Genomic DNA, 22,759 nt, shown 5'->3' on the forward strand with positions numbered 1-22,759 from the left:
TATTCGAAGGCTGGACACGTCAGTTCACCTTCGAGGCTGTATTCAGACTGCCTCCTCCTTCGTTCCTGTCACGTGTCTCTCGATCCACCAACCAACGCCGCACGAACTCCTAGGCTCCACCCCAGCAACCAAATATCATCCTTGTGGACAGATTGATTGTGACTTATTTTATTTTACATCTTACTCAAAACACTAGAATATTTTCTCGATTCATAAATCTATTTATAATCACAAGTACAATAAAATAAATTTAATGGGCATATCACAACTGATAGTTTTTTTTTTTATGTTTTAATATTAAGCTCAAAGAAATTTTTCGAAGTAGATTTTTACACATATTTTAATCAACTAAAAAATTAAATTTCTTACAACCATGCTGAAAAATAATTTTTGACTGTTGATAACAGGACAAACAATGAGAAGAAAGAATATGTACAGCCATTTTTCAAACATCAGAGATGACTAACAATCAAAGCTAGTGATTTAGTAGTGTACATTACTGAATTAATTATAACACTGGGGTAGGGAGTTTTAGAATGATGATGAACCAAATAGGAGAATCCACAGTAATGTTCTGTTCTTGCCCGCAGTTCCACGAAAGGTACAACCCGAATCTCATCGACGACGACTGTCAGGAGTTGACAGACCAACTAGAGATGAGGCACCGTCGCTCAGTCAGGATCACCGCACTCACTGACCCATCCATTAGTCCTGACCATCTACACCCAGGTAGGCATCTGAGCTTCCTTTCGGACCCAAACATGATTTCCGACCATCTACACCCATATGGGAGTTTGGTATTCCTCGCCACCACTTTCCATCAGTCCCAAACATCTATATCCAGGTAGGCATCTGGACTTCCTCACCAATCCATCCAACAGTCCCAACTATCTACACCCAGGTGGGACTGAGCCTCCTAGCGAGTCCTTACAGCATTCCCGACTAGCTACACCCAAGTGAAAGTCAAGGCTTTCTCACCGACCAACACATCAGTCTTGGCCATTTGCCCCTGGTAGGAGAATGTGCTTTTTCAGCTAACAATACATTAGTATAGAACATATATAACCAGGTAACAGTCTGGGCTTTCTTGTTGAACCATCCACCAGACTCAAAAATTGACAACCAAATTGTAGTCTGGCTTTCTTGTTGAACCATCCATCAGACTCAAAAATCGACAACCAAATTGGAGTCTGGCTTTCTCGTAACCCTTCCATTACAATCAACCATCTACACGCAAGTGGGCATCTTGACTTTCTCACCGACCTATTTATCAGTTTCGACTGTCCATACCTAGGTCCTAGGTAAGTGTCAGGTCTTTTTCGAGACATATTTAACATTTTAACCATTTACACCCAGGTAGATAAATGGCTTTATTGCCAGCCAACTAAAACGTTCTGAACATCTACATGTAAATGGGAATATGTTCATCTGTCAAACCCTATATAAACAAATGGACATCTGAGCTTTCTCGCCAATATTCAATTAGATTCAGCCATCTACACATAGATGGGCATCTGGTCTTCCTCGTTTCCATCAATCCAAATCACCCCCTCCTCACAGGTTTGCATCTAGCCTCCATCGTTGTGGTATTCAGGTTCGCATGTGTTGTTCCTAGGTAACCACTTGTGCCGTGGTACTGGAGCCGGTGCTCGAGTATTATAGTATCAGTGTTATCTTTAACAGCCAAACCTTAAATAATCTTTTTTTTTTTTTTTTTTAGCTGTTTTAATGGTAGTCTTCACTTAAGGTTTGAAGCTGCTTCATGTTGTCAAAGTTCATATTTCACTGCACATGACGGTAAAAGCTTTACAGTGATACCTAATTATGTAGCTACAAACCCTAAATCAAAAACTGCTATAATATTAACTTATAGTATTAAGATATGATATATACATTATCAGTAGTATAGTTTGACCGGAGCTGGGACAGGCTTCAGGCTGTGGATTCTGTGGATTGAAATTGCCGTTCGCCATCTTGGATTGTGACATCACGGCGGCAATCTTGGATGGTTGTGACCTTGACCTTTGACCTTGACCTTGAAATTTGACCTTCAAAATGTGTCAAAATCGTCCAAAATTGGGCAAAATTTACCCAAAATTCCTCAAAAATCGTCATAATTTCCATTTATGTGGAAAAAAATTCCGCCAAAAAATCTCAAAAAATTCCACAATTCAAAAATTAGGATTTCGAAAATCCTCAAAAGCCGTTTTGCCTTAGAAAGAACCCAAATTCCTGAAAGTGGCTTAAGCATCCTTAGAGCTAGCCGCTTTAAACCGCCAAGGTCATGACCTTGAAAATTAGGATGCCATGGCAGCCATATTGGATGATGACGTCACCGTTGCAATTTTAGTTACGGTCGCCATCTTTAAAATCTTCATTTACTATCCGATTTTAATGAATTTTTTTTTAAAAATTATAAAAAAAATTCAAATAATAAAATTTTAATAAAAAATATTTAAAAATCATACATTAACGACACGGAGCTCGGAGTACGCGGTTCGAACCCCGTGGGTGCAAAAAAAATTAAAAATGACGACAGATCCTTCCCCCTAGGTGGCTGCTGGCAGACTGACCCCCACCACTTTTACCAATGCACATATACCATCAGGTAGTATGACGTCATGTCCGCCATCTTGTCTTCGATGCTGGAAGCCAACATCATTGTATCGTCGGCTAGAGTGCGCTGACACCATGCTAGTTTAATTCTTACCCACTAGAGTGCAGTAATCCTTTATTACTAAGGTGTCCGCCATATTGAAATTTGGATGCCATCTTGAAAATCCGTATTTATTTAGCTAGAAATTCGGGAAAAATTCCAAAATTTATAAAATAAATTTTCAATCAATATACTGATTGGTCCGGTCAGTTCCTATCCTTGGTTCGATACTCGATCGATGCAATATATTTTTATTTTATGTAAAAAAAGATAATTTAAATAAATCATGTTCAAAATTCTTAAAGAGACTTTAAATCCTCTACTACCATCATCCTATCAGACATCAAGACTACCATATTAGAAATTCGTAATTTTAATGCTAGAGATTCGGGAAAAAGTTCAAAATTCATTAAATAAATTTGCAATCTATATACTGATTAGTTAGATCGACTAAGGTCCTTGGTTCGATTCGGAATGAAGATGAAAAAAATAAACATAATATAATAGTGACAGGTCCGAGAAATAAAACAACACAAGTTCTTTCACAAAATAAAATTTATTACATAATTTCTACTTTACTACACGAACACTTGCGAAAGCCAGCAATCTTATAATCATTTAGGTCCGCAGCGGCGTGAAATGACTAATTCTTAGCTCCAATCGGCTTATACTAGAAAGAGTCCAGCCAGAACCTTTACAGACATAGTCCTCCTCTTCTTGACAGAGTTTCTGGATACCGTTTTTAACAGTATGCTTCACATCGTTAGAACTGTAAATTACTGCAGCCGATGTCTTGAATGCACACTTCTTCACTTCGTTTTCGAATGGATACGGCTTTCCATATATACAGTCCAACCACAAGTTGTATTTTAATGGACCGTTTGTTGCTACATCATCAGTAAGCTGATTGATTATGTTCTCTTTGATATCATCCAGAAAATTACAAATGTCTTTCGACTCACCTAACGTATTTAGATAATAGTAGTCTTTCAATGTCCCACGAAATGCAGACTGCGCCAAGTAGAACCCATTATCATTCACTTGTAATGCGCCGAACACAGTCTTAGGTTTATTTTCATGTTCAGACGTCATACCAATCGGTTGCTGCACATCGGTTTTCTTGCTTGTTCTCTTACGAGTCTCCAATCTAAAGCGAGGAGTCGAAGTTTCTACAGGTAGTTCTTGAGTAGACACACGGACTTTACCGTTGCATTTTTTCACATGTCGTCGCAAACTGTCAATACGTGTAAACCATTCATGACACCCATCACAGCGAAACTTTATACGGGATGGATTCTTCTTGCATTTACTCCGCTCATGTCTTCGTGCATCATGAGAAAATGCGAACGACATATCACAGTAGCTGCAAGGATACCGTGGTGATGAAGACGATCCTTTCAGACCCGAACCAGATGATGTTGTTGCAGCAGTTACACCATCTCCAGGCATACTCTTATGAACATCAATACATCGTTGCTGCACCGAAACCTTTACTTTCTGCCGCACAGCAGGACCTTTGCATGTCTTCATGTGCGTTTTCATATTATCTTGTCTTGCAAATTGCTTGTGACATTTCTCACAAACAAACATTTTACGATAAGGGTTCTTAGCGCATTCTCTCCTCTCGTGTCGTCGAGTATTGCTGCTGTTTGTGAAAATCTTGTCACAGTAACAGCACCGATGTTCGTTAGTCGTTGTTGAATCCCCAGTCATTGAAGTTTCCATCGAGGGCGAAACGAAGTTCGACGAGTTTACCTGCGTAGTCAGCACCACCGGCATTAAAGTCTCTCCTGCTGACGGTATCGCGACTGTTGAAATCTCCTCTTTTGATGACGTCGTCTTTGCCGACGGGATCTGCACCTTCTCCACCGTAGCTGACGTCAGGGTTCCCGTAGACGATGGTGCGTCGTCCATCAAGTTCAGCGTTTTAGATGGTAAAGATGCCATCGAAGTCTCAAGAACAGGCAATTACACGACGTATGCACCAGTAGAATCAAACTAGGTGATCCTTACACCGACGACGTCAGTAACAAACTGAGCGACCTGCTTTCCAGGACTCGCTTATATACACGCACCGGTTGGAATAATACTCTAGTCAAATCAAGAAACAATTACTATAATACTCGAGTCAAAACACCATTGAAAGAAGAAGCGCACCAAAATAAGGTAACGCATTTGGAAACAAATTCATCAAATGAAATGAACACGCAATGCACGCACTTGCAGCTTTCATCTCAAGGTATCATTTAAATTTCATTCAAGCGAAGTATCAAGCCAATGTCACATCATATTATCATCCTATTGGTCATACTATCCTCAAAATTTAACAGTCTTATAAATCACACCAGTTATAGAAGGACTTATAGTTTATAACACACATCATTTCAGCCATTGTTCTTTAACAAATTCGAATTTAAAAATGTAAAATGTAAGTACTTGTTAAGTTGAAGAACCAGGTACGTAAATATATTATATACTTTATGGACACTGTAGGCACAAAAACCCTGAAAGTACATATGTAAGAATGATATTTAATAAAACTAATATTAAATTGTATATTTAATCACAATAAAATACTTACATCAGATCAAAAAAAGCAGGTTTTATTCTATAAACCCTGCATTTCGTAGATCATGTTTCTTTGAGGATGTATAAATTTTCAACATTTTGCGAACCAAGTAGAAGTTTTAGCCTATTCTCCAATCATTTGGATTGACTCTCGATGATCAATTTTGTCTCGCGTGCTACGGCTTCCATCTTTTCTATATTAATAATATTATTTGTCGTAAAATCTCCGCATCCGTGTCACCATCACAGATTCAAATCACCATCATCGTAGTTGTCATCAATATTGTCATAAGCTGCATCAATATAACTTATTTTATGATATCGTTTCCACATTTCAGTTGTCAGAGATTAACCACAATCTATGATCTTGTGAGCTTCACAAAATTCTCTATTGTTTTCTAGACATGGTTAGCTCCATTCTCATTTTCTTTAAAAGCCTATGTGTCCAGTTTTATTATTTAAACCTTCAACCCATCATCCCAAACTCAATTAAATTATTTAATTATATAGAACAAAAATCAACAATGTTCCTTTCATTTAATCTTAGGTACCGTATCATCCTTTCCACCTATAGTTTAGTTTCTTGAGCCCAGGAGACATTCATTATATACCATACAGTGTTTTTCAAGAGATGTGGTATACTACCAGTTCTACATACAAATCCATCCTATCATTGATTTTTTACACATAAAAAAACCTTCACGTTATTTTTACACGTTTTATTAAATTATCACTTCGACTAAAGTAATTACCACTCATAGTAATACATACAAATCCATCCTATCATTGATTTGTTTAGACATAAAAAAAACCTTCACGTTATTTTTACACGTTTTATTAAATTATCACTTCGACTAAAATAATTACCACACATAGTAATACATACAAATCCATCATATCATTGATTTCTTTACACATAAAAAAAACTTTCACGTTATTTTTACACGTTTTAGTAAATTATCACTTCGACTAAAATAATTAACACTCATAGTAATTTCTACAAAGAACTCTTTGCCCAAGACATTTTAACCATCATCTCCGAAAACAACCATGTCACGTCTATATCACAAAGTAAAAGAGGGTAGAGGAGATAGGACAAACAAGTGCTAGTCACTCATAGGGTAAGAACCATGTGTTGGATACCTATCTCAGACATTGTAGCAACTCTGTATTTTTCTTACCTCATGTAGAAAAATATCTTCCTGTACATACGTTTTTAAAATTATTCACGTACGTCTAGTAAAAAGTACCTAAATTCAAGCTCGTTAACCTCAAAGAAAATTTAAAAAATTCTCAAGGATAGAGGCAGAGACTACACGATCGTGACACGCATACCGTCACCCGCAAATGAACATTGACCCCTCGCGCAGGAGTTGCAAGCTTGCAGAATGCTGCAGCAGTCATATGTTTGCTCGAGTCATACATACATAACGTCGCCAGCCTTCCCACTCATTTCACGTAAAGCTCCAGTGAAATCGTAATAAAGCTTATGTAAAGTACTCGCTGGAATCAGTTTAAAAGTGCTAAACACGGATCCACAGCAGAAAATCAGCCCTCGAATGTATAACTCGATACTATAAAAAAAATTTGTAGTGTATATAACATATTCAAACCCAATAGCATACTCCTTACGGTGAAAATTATAAGCGGAAAAATTTTAAATCATGACCCCGGCTAGTATACATTTTTTTCGTGAACCCTAAATTCATGTTAGTAATCGGTACGAATGTGTGAGTAATTCGGACGAATAATCGCTTACCAAGTATCCAGAATCTTACTGTTACAGCCCAGCCAGTGCACCAGAGTACCACGAAGTATGATCAATTGATTAACATTATTCAATTTTTTAATATCACCTCCGTAGTGTACACCAATATATGACAGGTTACGATTTAAGACCATAAATTTCCCACAAGTCTGTTTGTTTTATTTCGGGAAGTAATAAATTATTTCTCAGAAATAATAAATCAAGTTCCTATCAGATTTGCTCTATCGTTACGGTATTACATACACCAGCACTTTACCAAAACATCTCCCATAAAAAATCCTAAGAATGCAGATAACATACTCAGACAAAAGTAATTTTAGCAAAACTGTCTTGAACATTATTGGTAAAAATAATAAACACACAAACAAGTCAAAACGTGCATTACAACTCCGACCAAAATTACGTGTCACATGTAGTTTATTACATTAAGATGAATGAAGTAGGTTAAGAAAAATAAATCAAATATTATTTTTAATTATATAATTTATTTAAAATTGTACATTTATACACAATAAAATCTGACATGGTATATATATATATATCGTATACATTTCTCAGTTCATGTGACAATCATTTTTATTAAAATAAATTATTATATTTCGTTTTTAGAGTGACAAAATACAAATAATTCATGCAGATCACGTTACATCAGTTCAGGAATGTAGCACCTTAGAGGACCAGAGATGATGCTAGAAACCCACCTTTACAAAATTTATAATGTTTTTTCAAGTATAATTTTCGTGTAACCTGTACACCGCACTTCTCACACAGAAATTTTACACGGTCAAGATTTCTTCTGCATCCATGCTTTTCATGGATGCGTGTACTTCGTAGTCGCTCAAATCGTTTACCACAGTAGCGGCACTGATACAGATATTCATCGCAATTACCATCGCTTCCCCGCTGTACAACTTGCAAATGAACTTTGCTTTTACAATGCCTAATCAAATTACTTTTGTTTGTGAAATGTACACCACATGGGTCACACGGAAATGTCACACGATTAGCGTTTCTTCTACAGATATGATTTTCATGTCTTCTTGCATGTTGACGGTATTTAAAACTTTTGTCACAGTAACAGCACCGATGTTCGTTAGTCGTTCTTGAATCACCAGTCATTGAAGTTTCCATCGAGGACGAAACGAAGTTCGTAGAGTTTTCCTGTGTAGCCAGCACCACCGGCATTAAAGTCTTCTCTGCTGACGGTATCGCGACTGTTGAAGTCTCCTCTTGTGATGACGTCGTCATCGTTGCCGACGGGATCTGCACCTTCTCCACCGTAGCTGACGTTAAGGTTCCCGTAGACGATGGTACAACATCCATCAAGTTCGTCGTTTTAGATGGTAAAGATGCCATCGAGTTCACAAGAACAGGTAATTACGCGTCTTATGCACCAGAAGAATCAAACTAGGTGATCCTTACACCGTCGTCGCCAGTAACAAACTGAGCGACCTGCTGTCTAAGACTCGCTTAAATATCAGCGTCCGCTTGTATAATACGCAAGTCAATACATCATCCATTGTTATTACAAAAAAAAATTAGGAATTTCAAGGAATAAAAGTTTAAATTATATATTGAAACAACTAATCGCACATCCTACATACACGGTTCATTTAGACTTACTAGAAGGTTTAAGAGTCTCTGAACAATGGAACTTTCACAACCCAAACATAATTTAAACTAAGTACCCAAATTAAAATTTTATTATGTACAGCTACACATAACCTCCAACTGACTCCAAATGACTACAACACATGACCAAAATAATTTATACGATACCAGGTTAGGTCCAAAGTCAATTTTTTTTGTACCTCTCATCTACAGTTCAGAGGACCTTCAGTGTTGATATAGCTACAGACAAGACATGCCCAGTACCATACATCTTCAAAGCCTTCAAGTCGATCCTTGTTAAGCCTTATGACAAAAGTCTCCAAAACAAGAGTCCTACTCTATAAGTTTACTATACACTTTTATGCCTTTTCATAGCACACATCGATAAATAAATTAATAAATAACCCAAAATATTATCAGACCACTAGCATTCGATTTACGCACCAACATATTCATCAACACAAGTCCATTCTACATTAAGCTCCTCACTTATTTTCATCAGTCTACTCGGCTACACTCAGCACACAAAAACCAAAAGAAGTAAATTACCAATCTAGTATTTATGTACATTCGCTCATTTAACATGAGGTGCCCGCCATATTGAAATTTGGGCACCATCTTAGATATTTGTATTTATTGACTTATTAGTTCGGGAAAAATTCCAAAATTCAGCGAAAAAATCCCACATTATTTTACATATTGAATCGAAACTTGCGTAGATCTATGGACGAAGCTGAAAATAAATTTAATTTAAACACCAGAAAGTGTCAGGTTCGAGAAATAAAACACCACAATTTCTTTTACAAACATAATATTTATTACACAATTTCTATCCTACTACAGAATCACTTGCAAAAGCCAGCAATCTTATAAACATTTAGCCCTGCATAGACATGCAACGACTACTTCTTAGCTCCAACAGCTCCAAATGCTCCAACAGCTCTAAATGCTCCAACAGCTCCAAATCAAGCTTGTGATAATCATTGGCTCGATGCCGAAAGTGACCTTGTAGTTGGTGTTGAAACAGAAGACACCAGGGATAATAATATTTATTATAAACAAAATAGGAAGATGAACGTAGCAGAAGAGATTGATTGTAGCTCATGGGAAGATCCCAACATATTGGTTGACCGGCTAAGACTGTTGGTGGCATCTGTTCGTAGAGGAAACTACTCGCATATGGAGGAAGTATCGTCCATACTTAACGAACTGCGAAAAGCTGGCTACATACAATAATCGTTTGATTAACTGTTATGCGTGTACTATTGAAAAATGAAATGAATTATTTATATTTTAAAAAAGTATGATTTATTTCTTGTATCCTGATTTCTAACTAAGCCTGTGTGTGTGTGTTTCCGCTACTGTATGTGTGATCATTCCGTTTTCCTGTGTGTACTGTGTGTAAATTCCGTTTTCCTGTGTATACTGTATGTACGTTCCGTTTCCTGTGTGTACTGTGTGTACGTTCCGTTTCCTGTGTGTACTGTGTGTACGTTCCGTTTCCTGTGTGTACTGTGTGTACGTTTTGTTTCCTGTGTGTACTGTATGTACGTTCCGTTTCCTGTGTGTACTGTGTGTACGTTCCGTTTCCTGTGTGTACTGTGTGTACATTGCGAGTTGGAGCCGAGTAGCTTCATTGACATATGGTTTCGTAGCCAAGCGGTCTTTTAGTCATGCAGTCTCGCCGCCATGTATAACTCGGAACCAGCTAGATCCTTTTAGACTCGTAGCATTGTAGCCCAATATCATTGAAGCTGTTGAAAGAAAAGGCAGTTGGAGCATTTGAGCTGTTGGAGCTGTTGGAGCATTTGGAGCTGTTGGAGCATTTGGAGCTGTTGGAGCTAAGAAGTAGTCGTTGCATGTCTATGCAGGGCTAAATGATTATAAGATTGCTGGCTTTTGCAAGTGATTCTGTAGTAGGATAGAAATTGTGTAATAAATATTATGTTTGTAAAAGAAATTGTGGTGTTTTATTTCTCGAACCTGACACTTTCTGGTGTTTAAATTAAATTTATTTTCAGCTTCGTCCATAGATTGACGCAAGTTTCGATTCAATATGTAAAATAATGTGGGATTTTTTCGCTGAATTTTGGAATTTTTCCCGAACTAATAAGTCAATAAATACAAATATCTAAGATGGTGCCCAAATTTCAATATGGCGGGCACCTCATGTTAAATGAGCGAATGTACATAAATACTAGGTTGGTAATTTACTTCTTTTGGTTTTTGTGTGCTGAGTGTAGCCGAGTAGACTGATGAAAATAAGTGAGGAGCTTAATGTAGAATGGACTTGTGTTGATGAATATGTTGGTGCGTAAATCGAATGCTAGTGGTCTGATAATATTTTGGGTTATTTATTAATATATTTATCGATGTGTGCTATGAAAAGGCATAAAAGTGTATAGTAAACTTATAGAGTAGGACTCTTGTTTTGGAGACTTTTGTCATAAGGCTTAACAAGGATCGACTTGAAGGCTTTGAAGATGTATGGTACTGGGCATGTCTTGTCTGTAGCTATATCAACACTGAAGGTCCTCTGAACTGTAGATGAGAGGTACAAAAAAAATTGACTTTGGACCTAACCTGGTATCGTATAAATTATTTTGGTCATGTGTTGTAGTCATTTGGAGTCAGTTGGAGGTTATGTGTAGCTGTACATAATAAAATTTTAATTTGGGTACTTAGTTTAAATTATGTTTGGGTTGTGAAAGTTCCATTGTTCAGAGACTCTTAAACCTTCTAGTAAGTCTAAATGAACCGTGTATGTAGGATGTGCGATTAGTTGTTTCAATATATAATTTAAACTTTTATTCCTTGAAATTCCTAATTTTTTTTTGTAATAACAATGGATGATGTATTGACTTGCGTATTATACAAGCGGACGCTGATATTTAAGCGAGTCTTAGACAGCAGGTCGCTCAGTTTGTTACTGGCGACGACGGTGTAAGGATCACCTAGTTTGATTCTTCTGGTGCATAAGACGCGTAATTACCTGTTCTTGTGAACTCGATGGCATCTTTACCATCTAAAACGACGAACTTGATGGATGTTGTACCATCGTCTACGGGAACCTTAACGTCAGCTACGGTGGAGAAGGTGCAGATCCCGTCGGCAACGACGACGACGTCATCACAAGAGGAGACTTCAACAGTCGCGATACCGTCAGCAGAGGAGACTTTAATGCCGGTGGTGCTGGCTACACAGGAAAACTCTACGAACTTCGTTTCGTCCTCGATGGAAACTTCAATGTCTGGTGATTCAAGAACGACTAACGAACATCGCTGCTGTTACTGTGACAAAAGTTTTAAATACCGTCAACATGCAAGAAGACATGAAAATCATATCTGTAGAAGAAACGCTAATCGTGTGACATTTCCGTGTGACGAATGTGGTGTACATTTCACAAACAAAAGTAATTTGATTAGGCATTGTAAAAGCAAAGTTCATTTGCAAGTTGTACAGCGGGGAAGCGATGGTAATTGCGATGAATATCTGTATCAGTGCCGCTACTGTGGTAAACGATTTGAGCGACTACGAAGTACACGCATCCATGAAAAGCATGGATGCAGAAGAAATCTTGACCGTGTAAAATTTCTGTGTGAGAAGTGCGGTGTACAGGTTACACGAAAATTATACTTGAAAAAACATTATAAATTTTGTAAAGGTGGGTTTCTAGCATCATCTCTGGTCCTCTAAGGTGCTACACTCCTGAACTGATGTAACGTGATCTGCATGAATTATTTGTATTTTGTCACTCTAAAAACGAAATATAATAATTTATTTTAATAAAAATGATTGTCACATGAACTGAGAAATGTATACGATATATATATATATACCATGTCAGATTTTATTGTGTATAAATGTACAATTTTAAATAAATTATATAATTAAAAATAATATTTGATTTATTTTTCTTAACCTACTTCATTCATCTTAATGTAATAAACTACATGTGACACGTAATTTTGGTCGGAGTTGTAATGCACGTTTTGACTTGTTTGTGTGTTTATTATTTTTACCAATAATGTTCAAGACAGTTTTGCTAAAATTACTTTTGTCTGAGTATGTTATCTGCATTCTTAGGATTTTTTATGGGAGATGTTTTGGTAAAGTGCTGGTGTATGTAATACCGTAACGATAGAGCAAATCTGATAGGAACTTGATTTATTATTTCTGAGAAATAATTTATTACTTCCCGAAATAAAACAAACAGACTTGTGGGAAATTTATGGTCTTAAATCGTAACCTGTCATATATTGGTGTACACTACGGAGGTGATATTAAAAAATTGAATAATGTTAATCAATTGATCATACTTCGTGGTACTCTGGTGCACTGGCTGGGCTGTAACAGTAAGATTCTGGATACTTGGTAAGCGATTATTTGTCCGAATTACTCACACATTCGTACCGATTACTAACATGAATTTAGGGTTCACGAAAAAAATGTATACTAGCCGGGGTCATGATTTAAAATTTTTCCGCTTATAATTTTCACCGTAAGGAGTATGCTATTGGGTTTGAATATGTTATATACACTACAAAATTTTTTTATAGTATCGAGTTATACATTCGAGGGCTGATTTTCTGCTGTGGATCCGTGTTTAGCACTTTTAAACTGATTCCAGCGAGTACTTTACATAAGCTTTATTACGATTTCACTGGAGCTTTACGTGAAATGAGTGGGAAGGCTGGCGACGTTATGTATGTATGACTCGAGCAAACATATGACTCCTGCAGCATTCTGCAAGTTTGCAACTCCTGCGCGAGGGGTCAATGTTCATTTGCGGGTGACGGTATGCGTGTCACGATCGTGTAGTCTCTGCCTCTATCCTTGAGAATTTTTTAAATTTTCTTTGAGGTTAACGAGCTTGAATTTAGGTACTTTTGACTAGACGTACGTGAATAATTTTAAAAACGTATGTATAGGAAGATATTTTTCAACATGAGGTAAGAAAAATACAGAGTTGCTACAATGTCTGAGATAGGTATCCAACACATGGTTCTTACCCTATGAGTGACTAGCACTTGTTTGTCCTATCTCCTCTACCCTCTTTTACTTTGTGATATAGACGTGACATGGTTGTTTTCGGAGATGATGGTTAAAATGTCTTGGGCAAAGAGTTCTTTGTAGAAATTACTATGAGTGGTAATTATTTTAGTCGAAGTGATAATTTACTAAAACGTGTAAAAATAACGTGAAAGTTTTTTTTTATGTGTAAAGAAATCAATGATATGATGGATTTGTATGTATTACTATGTGTGGTAATTATTTTAGTCGAAGTGATAATTTAATAAAACGTGTAAAAATAACGTGAAGGTTTTTTTTATGTCTAAACTAATCAATGATAGGATGGATTTGTATGTATTACTATGAGTGGTAATTATTTTAGTCGAAGTGATAATTTAATAAAACGTGTAAAAATAACGTGAAGGTTTTTTTATGTGTAAAAAATCAATGATAGGATGGATTTGTATGTAGAACTGGTAGTATACCACATCTCTTGAAAAACACTGTATGGTATATAATGAATGTCTCCTGGGCTCAAGAAACTAAACTATAGGTGGAAAGGATGATACGATACCTAAGATTAAATGAAAGGAACATTGTTGATTTTTGTTCTATATAATTAAATAATTTAATTGAGTTTGGGATGATGGGTTGAAGGTTTAAATAATAAAACTGGACACATAGGCTTTTAAAGAAAATGAGAATGGAGCTAACCATGTCTAGAAAACAATAAAGAATATTGTGAAGCTCACAAGATCATAGATTGTGGTTAATCTCTGACAACTGAAATGTGGAAACGATATCATAAAATAAGTTATATTGATGCAGCTTATGACAATATTGATGACAACTACGATGATGGTGATTTGAATCTGTGATGGTGACACGGATGCGGAGATTTTACGACAAATAATATTATTAATATAGAAAAATTGGAAGCCGTAGCACGCGAGACCAAATTGATCATCGAGTGTCAATCCAAATGATTGGAGAATAGGCTAAAACTTCTACTTGGTTCGCAAAATGTTGAAAATTTATACATCCTCAAAGAAACATGATCTACGAAATGCAGGGTTTATAGAATAAAACCTGCTTTTTTTGATCTGATGTAAGTATTTTATTGTGATTAAATATACAATTTAATATTAGTTTTATTAAATATCATTCTTACATATGTACTTTCAGGGTTTTTGTGCCTACAGTGTCCATAAAGTATATAATATATTTACGTACCTGGTTCTTCAACTTAACAAGTACTTACATTTTACATTTTTAAATTCGAATTTGTTAAAGAACAATGGCTGAAATGATGTGTGTTATAAACTATAAGTCCTACTATAACTGGTGTGATTTATAAGACTGTTAAATTTTGAGGATAGTATGACCAATAGGATGATAATATGATGTGACATTGGCTTGATACTTCGCTTGAATGAAATTTAAATGATACCTTGAGATGAAAGCTGCAAGTGCGTGCATTGCGTGTTCATTTCATTTGATGAATTTGTTTCCAAATGCGTTACCTTATTTTGGTGCGCTTCTTCTTTCAATGGTGTTTTGACTCGAGTATTATAGTAATTGTTTCTTGATTTGACTAGAGTATTATTCCAACCGGTGCGTGTATATAAGCGAGTCCTGGAAAGCAGGTCGCTCAGTTTGTTACTGACGTCGTCGGTGTAAGGATCACCTAGTTTGATTCTACTGGTGCATACGTCGTGTAATTGCCTGTTCTTGAGACTTCGATGGCATCTTTACCATCTAAAACGCTGAACTTGATGGACGACGCACCATCGTCTACGGGAACCCTGACGTCAGCTACGGTGGAGAAGGTGCAGATCCCGTCGGCAAAGACGACGTCATCAAAAGAGGAGATTTCAACAGTCGCGATACCGTCAGCAGGAGAGACTTTAATGCCGGTGGTGCTGACTACGCAGGTAAACTCGTCGAACTTCGTTTCGCCCTCGATGGAAACTTCAATGACTGGGGATTCAACAACGACTAACGAACATCGGTGCTGTTACTGTGACAAGATTTTCACAAACAGCAGCAATACTCGACGACACGAGAGGAGAGAATGCGCTAAGAACCCTTATCGTAAAATGTTTGTTTGTGAGAAATGTCACAAGCAATTTGCAAGACAAGATAATATGAAAACGCACATGAAGACATGCAAAGGTCCTGCTGTGCGGCAGAAAGTAAAGGTTTCGGTGCAGCAACGATGTATTGATGTTCATAAGAGTATGCCTGGAGATGGTGTAACTGCTGCAACAACATCATCTGGTTCGGGTCTGAAAGGATCGTCTTCATCACCACGGTATCCTTGCAGCTACTGTGATATGTCGTTCGCATTTTCTCATGATGCACGAAGACATGAGCGGAGTAAATGCAAGAAGAATCCATCTCGTATAAAGTTTCGCTGTGATGGGTGTCATGAATGGTTTACACGTATTGACAGTTTGCGACGACATGTGAAAAAATGCAACGGTAAAGTCCGTGTGTCTACTCAAGAACTACCTGTAGAAACTTCGACTCCTCGCTTTAGATTGGAGACTCGTAAGAGAACAAGCAAGAAAACCGATGTGCAGCAACCGATTGGTATGACGTCTGAACATGAAAATAAACCTAAGACTGTGTTCGGCGCATTACAAGTGAATGATAATGGGTTCTACTTGGCGCAGTCTGCATTTCGTGGGACATTGAAAGACTACTATTATCTAAATACGTTAGGTGAGTCGAAAGATTTTTGTAATTTTCTGGATGATATCAAAGAGAACATAATCAATCAGCTTACTAATGATGTAGCAACAAACGGTCCATTAAAATACAATTTGTGGTTGGACTGTATATATGGAAAGCCGTATCCATTCGAAAACGAAGTGAAGAAGTGTGCATTCAAGACATCGGCTGCAGTAATTTACAGTTCTAACGATGTGAAGCATACTGTTAAAAACGGTATCCAGAAACTCTGTCAAGAAGAGGAGGACTATGTCTGTAAAGGTTCTGGCTGGACTCTTTCTAGTATAAGCCGATTGGAGCTAAGAATTAGTCATTTAACGCTGCTGCGGACCTAAATGATTATAAGATTGCTGGCTTTCGCAAGTGTTCGTGTAGTAAAGTAGAAATTATGTAATAAATTTTATTTTGTGAAAGAACTTGTGTTGTTTTATTTCTCGGACCTGTCACTATTATATTATGTTTATTTTTTTTTTCATCTTCATTCCGAATCGAACCAAGGACCTTAGTCGATCTAACTAATCAGTATATAGATTGCAAATTTATTTAATGAATTTTGAACTTTTTCCCGAATCTCTAGCATTAAAATTACGAATTTCCAATATGGTAGTCTTGATGTCTGATAGGATGATGGTAGTAGAGGATTTAAAGTCTCTTTAAGAATTTTGAACATGATTTATTGAAATTATTATTTTTTACATAAAATAAAAATATATTGCATCGATCGAGTATCGAACCAAGGATAGGAACTGACCGGGCCAATCAGTATATTGATTGCAAATTTATTTTATAAATTTTGGAATTTTTCCCGAATTTCTAGCTAAATAAATACGGATTTTTAAGATGGCGTCCAAATTTCAATATGGCGGACATCTTAGTAATAAATGATTACTGCACTCTAGTGGGTAAGAATTAAACTATCATGGTGTCAGCGCACTCTAGCCGACGATACAATGATGTTGGCTTCCAGCATCGAAGACAAGATGGCGGACATGACGTCATACTACCTGATGGTATATGTGCATTGGTAAAAGTGGTGGGGGTCAGTCTGCCAGCAGCCACCTAGGGGGAAGGATCTGTCGTCATTTTTAATTTTTTTTTGCACCCACCGGGTTCGAACCGCGGACTCCGAGCTCCGTGTCGTTAATGTTGATTTTTAAATATTTTTTATTAAAATTTTATTATTTGAATTTTTTATAATTTTTAAAAAAAAATTCATTAAAATCGGATAGTAAATGAAGATTTTAAAGATGGCGACCGTAACTAAAATTGCAACGGTGACGTCATCATCCAATATGGCTGCCATGGCATCCTAATTTTCAAGGTCATGACCTTGGCGGTTTAAAGCGGCTAGCTCTAAGGATGCTTAAGCCACTTTCAGGAATTTGGGTTCTTTCTAAGGCAAAACGGCTTTTGAGGATTTTCGAAATCCTAATTTTTGAATTGTGGAATTTTTTGAGATTTTTTGGCGGAATTTTTTTCCACATAAATAGAAATTATGACGATTTTTGAGGAATTTTGGGTAAATTTTGCCCAATTTTGGACGATTTTGACACATTTTGAAGGTCAAATGTCAAGGTCAAGGTCAAAGGTCAAGGTCACAACCATTTAAGATGGCCGCCGTGACGTCACAATCCAAGATGGCGAACGGCAATCTCAATCCACACAATCCACAGCCTGAAGCCTGTCCCAGCTCCGGCCAAACTATACTACTATTATCACTACTTGTACTTATGTAATAAAATATTTAAATATATTGAAATTATTTTTACTACACTCTTTATATTTGCTGTGGTCCGGCATTCTTAGCCAATTTGGAATTGTTTATTGTATACAGTTTATCGAGCCACTACGGACCACCAGCCGCATCCGGAAAAATGTTTGGTTTGTATGTGTTACAATAAGTACCCCTCTTCTGTACACTTTAAATCTTACCTCCCAAACACTATTTCAATATTCATTCTGGAGAGCAAACATTTCATCACCATAATCCTCACTAACACCAGCGAACATATCTCATGCTTGCCAGAGAATACAGCTAATGACTGTTTTGGGGAGTTTGCAGTGGAAGTGGGACAGAATGTAACAATGAAATTGGTGGCACTGGTTACACAGAGTATGCATCGCGACCTAAATTTCATGAGCACCTAATAACCAAGCATAGACGAGCTGCCATCTGAGCCACCATGTGCATGGTCACAATTCTTGAGACTGGTTGGCAGCCTGGTTATAATCTTAGAATTCCAGGATCATAAGTTATTAATTTTTTTTGTAAGTTGAATATAATTACATTACACATTTAACTATAAATAATATTTATTAATTATATGGATATTGTTTTAACAGTTTCCACAATTTTCGTCGAGCTTACTGTTGCAAATATATTCTCATTATAGACAAACAAACATTTGGTACAGAGATATGTTACTTTTGTGTGTGTGCGTTTAAGAACGGACAAAGACAAAGCTTCCGAGAAAGCATTGGGGTCCTAGTTTTCTCTGGCATTTCAAAAGTCTAATTTTGCTTGGTTCCCTTGCACGTGCAAATTCATTACTTGAAATACAAATCAAAGTTGTAATAACTAATTGCTAAAAATGTTTTCAAAAAGCTTTAATGTAAACATTATTTCATTCTAATAATATTGATAGTCACATGCTTAACTTTTTTTATTTTGCTATAAAAATTTAATTCTAAATTTTAAATATTTTTCTCGGTAGGATACGAGCTATATTTTCTCAAGCTCTTTTTCTTCATTAAATTCCTATATTTACTACAGCCTGCAACCAGAGAAGGTAAAAGGTGGATGATTACTTCATGCAGGTAACTAAAACCCATAGAATGTGAGTGTTTTCGACTCATTCCTGTAACATTGTATAACCCTTATTATGTTAACGTGACATCTGCAATGCACATGCTGTTTGGGAAGTGACAGCAAGTGTCTAGAGCTGGCGGGCATGTGCAGATGCAGACGTGGCGGGCATCCACGCGCTGGTGGGGCGCGCCCAGCGCAGCCTCTCGAACCAGCTGTCGCGCGCCGGCAGCCTGGCGGCCCCCGAGGACAGCAGGCCCGCCTCGCCCAGCCCGGCGCGCCGCCAGTCGCAGCCCTCGCTCGAGTCCGACGTGTGACCCCTGGCCAGGCCCTGTGCACTTCCCAAGAAAAATCATTGTTTCTTCACTGGAAACCTAACACCTCCAACTGAAATGTTTACACTGTTTGGATTGTTTTAATAACTGGGATTTAAAAATTATACACTAAGAAGTGGAAAGGGGCCAACAAAATTTATTTGTCCCTGCACATTAACCCATCATTGAGTCTGATTGCCAAAATTTGTCAAAACGAGCTGCTGATGCTAACAATAAAATGTTTTATTTTTTTTTGCAAATGGTTCTCTAACAAATCCACAATTTCCTTAAAATCATGTATTTTATATTTTTTTATTGTAAGGTAGTGCATATTACTTTAATGTGCGACCTATACATCACACCCTGTTTTAATTATGTTTTAAAATGATTATGAAAGCATCGTAACATTTCTACAAGGTTACAGAAAAGTATCTAAAAATTAAGCTCTGTGTGAATAGCCATGAAACTACTGTCAATCTAGGATAGGTTAATAGAGTATAGCCTCAGCATACCTGTTTGATAGTTTTGTCGGCAAATAATAAATTTAATGCTATGGCCACAAATCATTGTACCACTTGCATGAACAGTCATCATTAGTGATTGGTGGGTGCACAGCCGCAAACCAGTCGAGCAGTCGTCAGGGACTCCGAATAAAGCCTGATTTGAACTGTCTCTGCCTTCCTACATTATTATATACAAAAACGTGTTAAAATTGCTACGACCACGAATGGCAAAACGTATTGATGCCAGTGAATGATATACTGTAAGCATGATTGACATCATTAATTGTAAAAATTTTGTTTTTTGCTACTTTACAGATATTTGACCATATACATAATTTATTAGAATAAAAAAGCCTATAAAGGCAGGGGTATGAAAAAAAATCGTTACTTATACTTGAAAATAAGTTTCAGGTTAGTATTCCAAGGCACAAAAATAAAGGTTTAGGTGTTGAATATGCTACACCTGTATCCTAACCATATTCCTAGAGCACGATAGGACACAGCTAGTCCCTTATTTTTTGGCAACGTATTTTGGTGTCCTATCTGTTGCCGTCCTGTTCCCCAAATTCCGTGGATGCGCAGAGTTCGCATTTTCATTTTGTCCAGTCGTCCGAACTGCATCTGGTGCCATTAACTTGTATATAGTCAATTTTTGTGATCATCGGGGGACATAACAAAGCATGTTGGTGTGCCAAATGAAACTATTCTACCAAATGAAACTTAATCAAATCCATAGGCTACCTATTTTTTATAGTAAATAAATTATATGCTACACTAAATGACATTTTGCAAAAAAAAAAAAAAATAAGTACCATAATTAACTTTTTATACAGATTTCTTGTTACGTTAGCTGTTCGAATGAGTCATTCATACTGCTGAAAAAGCAAATAAATTTGTTGGCTTAAACTGCAGCAGAAGTATTGTTTTTAATTTGTGGCCTGCCATGCCACATTCACGCTGTCGCTTCTGTCTGCTCTATTGGAACTGGTGGTGCAGATGCGTCTATGGCGTTTAAATTGATTCACTTGACATATGGCGTTAGTTGCTGATGGTGCAGTCGGGTGGAGTGTATCTGACTAAAGCTGGCATTTTTGAACTTCTAAGGTCAGACAAGTCAGAGAGCATCATTTGCATCAGACGTCATGAACAATATTCGCCAATGATAAGTACGATGCATACGAACAGACTGTAAAATCAAGGGAAAATAAACGTTTCATAACAAATTATTTAAAGGCCAGTATTCCAAGACACCAAAATAAGGGTTTAGGTGTTGAATATGCTACACCTGTACCCTAACCATATTCCTATCGCACGATGGGCCACAGCCAATAAAATATTTTTTAATTTTAATATTTTACAAACTTTAGTCAAAGATTTTTGACAGGTATTCAAACATATCAGAGGTTATCATGCCAAAACCTATTCAATAAAAAAAAAATTGAAAACCATATTTCATAAAACGTATCCGACAACCTACAAAATAAACTCTATAAAATAGTTTAAGACTGGTGGTATCTCAGGATAAAAGTTTTATACAATGTAAAACTAGCGACCCGCCCCGGCTTCGCACGGGTGCAATGCTGATACTAAATATACTACAGAATGTCTTTATATATAGCGTTCACAGCTTTTTTTGTCATTATACAATACAAACATGTTTTTTTAGAGGTTACTCTTGAAAGAGCGACATATAATTGGCAATGTGAAAAATACTCAACGCTCAAATCTAAGCTTGCAACGATGAAAGTTTGACCCTGCGATTTATTAATGGTCATTGCTAAAGATATCTTTACCGGAAATTGTAGGCGTTTAAATTGGAACGGTAAATCCGATGGTATCAGAGGAATTCGGGTAATCAATACATCTTCTCCGGTACCACATCCGGTGAGTACACCATATACCATATACCATCGTGGACTTTTTTGTAGACCTTTTTAAGGTGTACAATACTGTAGTACATTGTTTTGGTCTATCTCGTAGGGTTCAGCCAGCGTTTTCAATGTAAGCGCAAAAAAAATGTGTTTATTTACATCACATTAGAAACCTCTAAAATTATCAGTGTTTCTCTACTTTATTATTCATGTTTTATACATAAAAACCTTCCTCTTGAATCAATCTATCTATTAAAAAAACCTCATCAAAATCCGTTGCGTAGTTTTAAAGATCTAAGCATACATAGGGACAGACAGACAGCGGGAAGCGACTTTGTTTTAACTATGTAGTGATATATGTAATATATATACTTATATATAAATATATATATATTGGACATATATGACACTTCTTTACTGCTTGTTCTGGAGAGAGTAGCGAAATTACTACAATATATATATGTGTGTGTGTGTGTGTGTGTCTTTGTCTCTCTCTGTCTATGCAGCAAGCAAGTCGAAATAAAACATGTTTATATGGCAAGGAGGCCAGTCAACAAGAGGAAAAGTAAACACTTTTTACCAGCAGACCTGAAAACTTGATATAGGGATATAGGGGAGACTGTTGTTCCTTGAGCATAGTGTACTATGGAACATTGGTGGATTTGAGGAAGTGATACCACCTAGTGGGCTCATTCCATCACTTGGTTGTGAAGAATGACGCTAGGTGTCTCTGACGGCAGTTCTGTCTCGTTTTACTGGGAATTGTGCGATGTTGTAATAAAACAATTTTTGAAGTTTCGAAAGTAAATACTTCATGCGTATTTCTTCTAATATTTTAACGGAAACAAATATGTGAGTAGTATGGTTTGGCCGGTCCGGGGACAGGCGCTCGTAGGAGGAGCCAGAGGAGCTG

General features: G+C 36.9%; 1 protein-coding gene across 2 annotated transcripts in view; it reads left to right on the forward strand.

The window, feature by feature from the left end:
- LOC134527345 (sodium/hydrogen exchanger 2-like) overlaps nucleotides 1-19,732 on the forward strand; it is a 430,632-nt gene extending 410,900 nt beyond the window's left edge. The window contains exons 18-19 of one of the 2 annotated variants that reach the window (XM_063359946.1): nucleotides 591-729; nucleotides 19,312-19,732. In XM_063359946.1, coding sequence (XP_063216016.1) covers nucleotides 591-729; nucleotides 19,312-19,475 — 303 coding nt within the window. In that variant the 3' untranslated portion in view covers nucleotides 19,476-19,732. The remainder of the gene's footprint in view (nucleotides 1-590; nucleotides 730-19,311) is intronic. The other variant, XM_063359947.1, reaches the window with a different exon arrangement.
- Nucleotides 19,733-22,759: the final 3,027 nt, after the last annotated feature.

This window comes from Bacillus rossius, chromosome 1, assembly GCF_032445375.1.
Source record: "Bacillus rossius redtenbacheri isolate Brsri chromosome 1, Brsri_v3, whole genome shotgun sequence".
NCBI classification, from domain to species: domain Eukaryota; kingdom Metazoa; phylum Arthropoda; class Insecta; order Phasmatodea; family Bacillidae; genus Bacillus; species Bacillus rossius.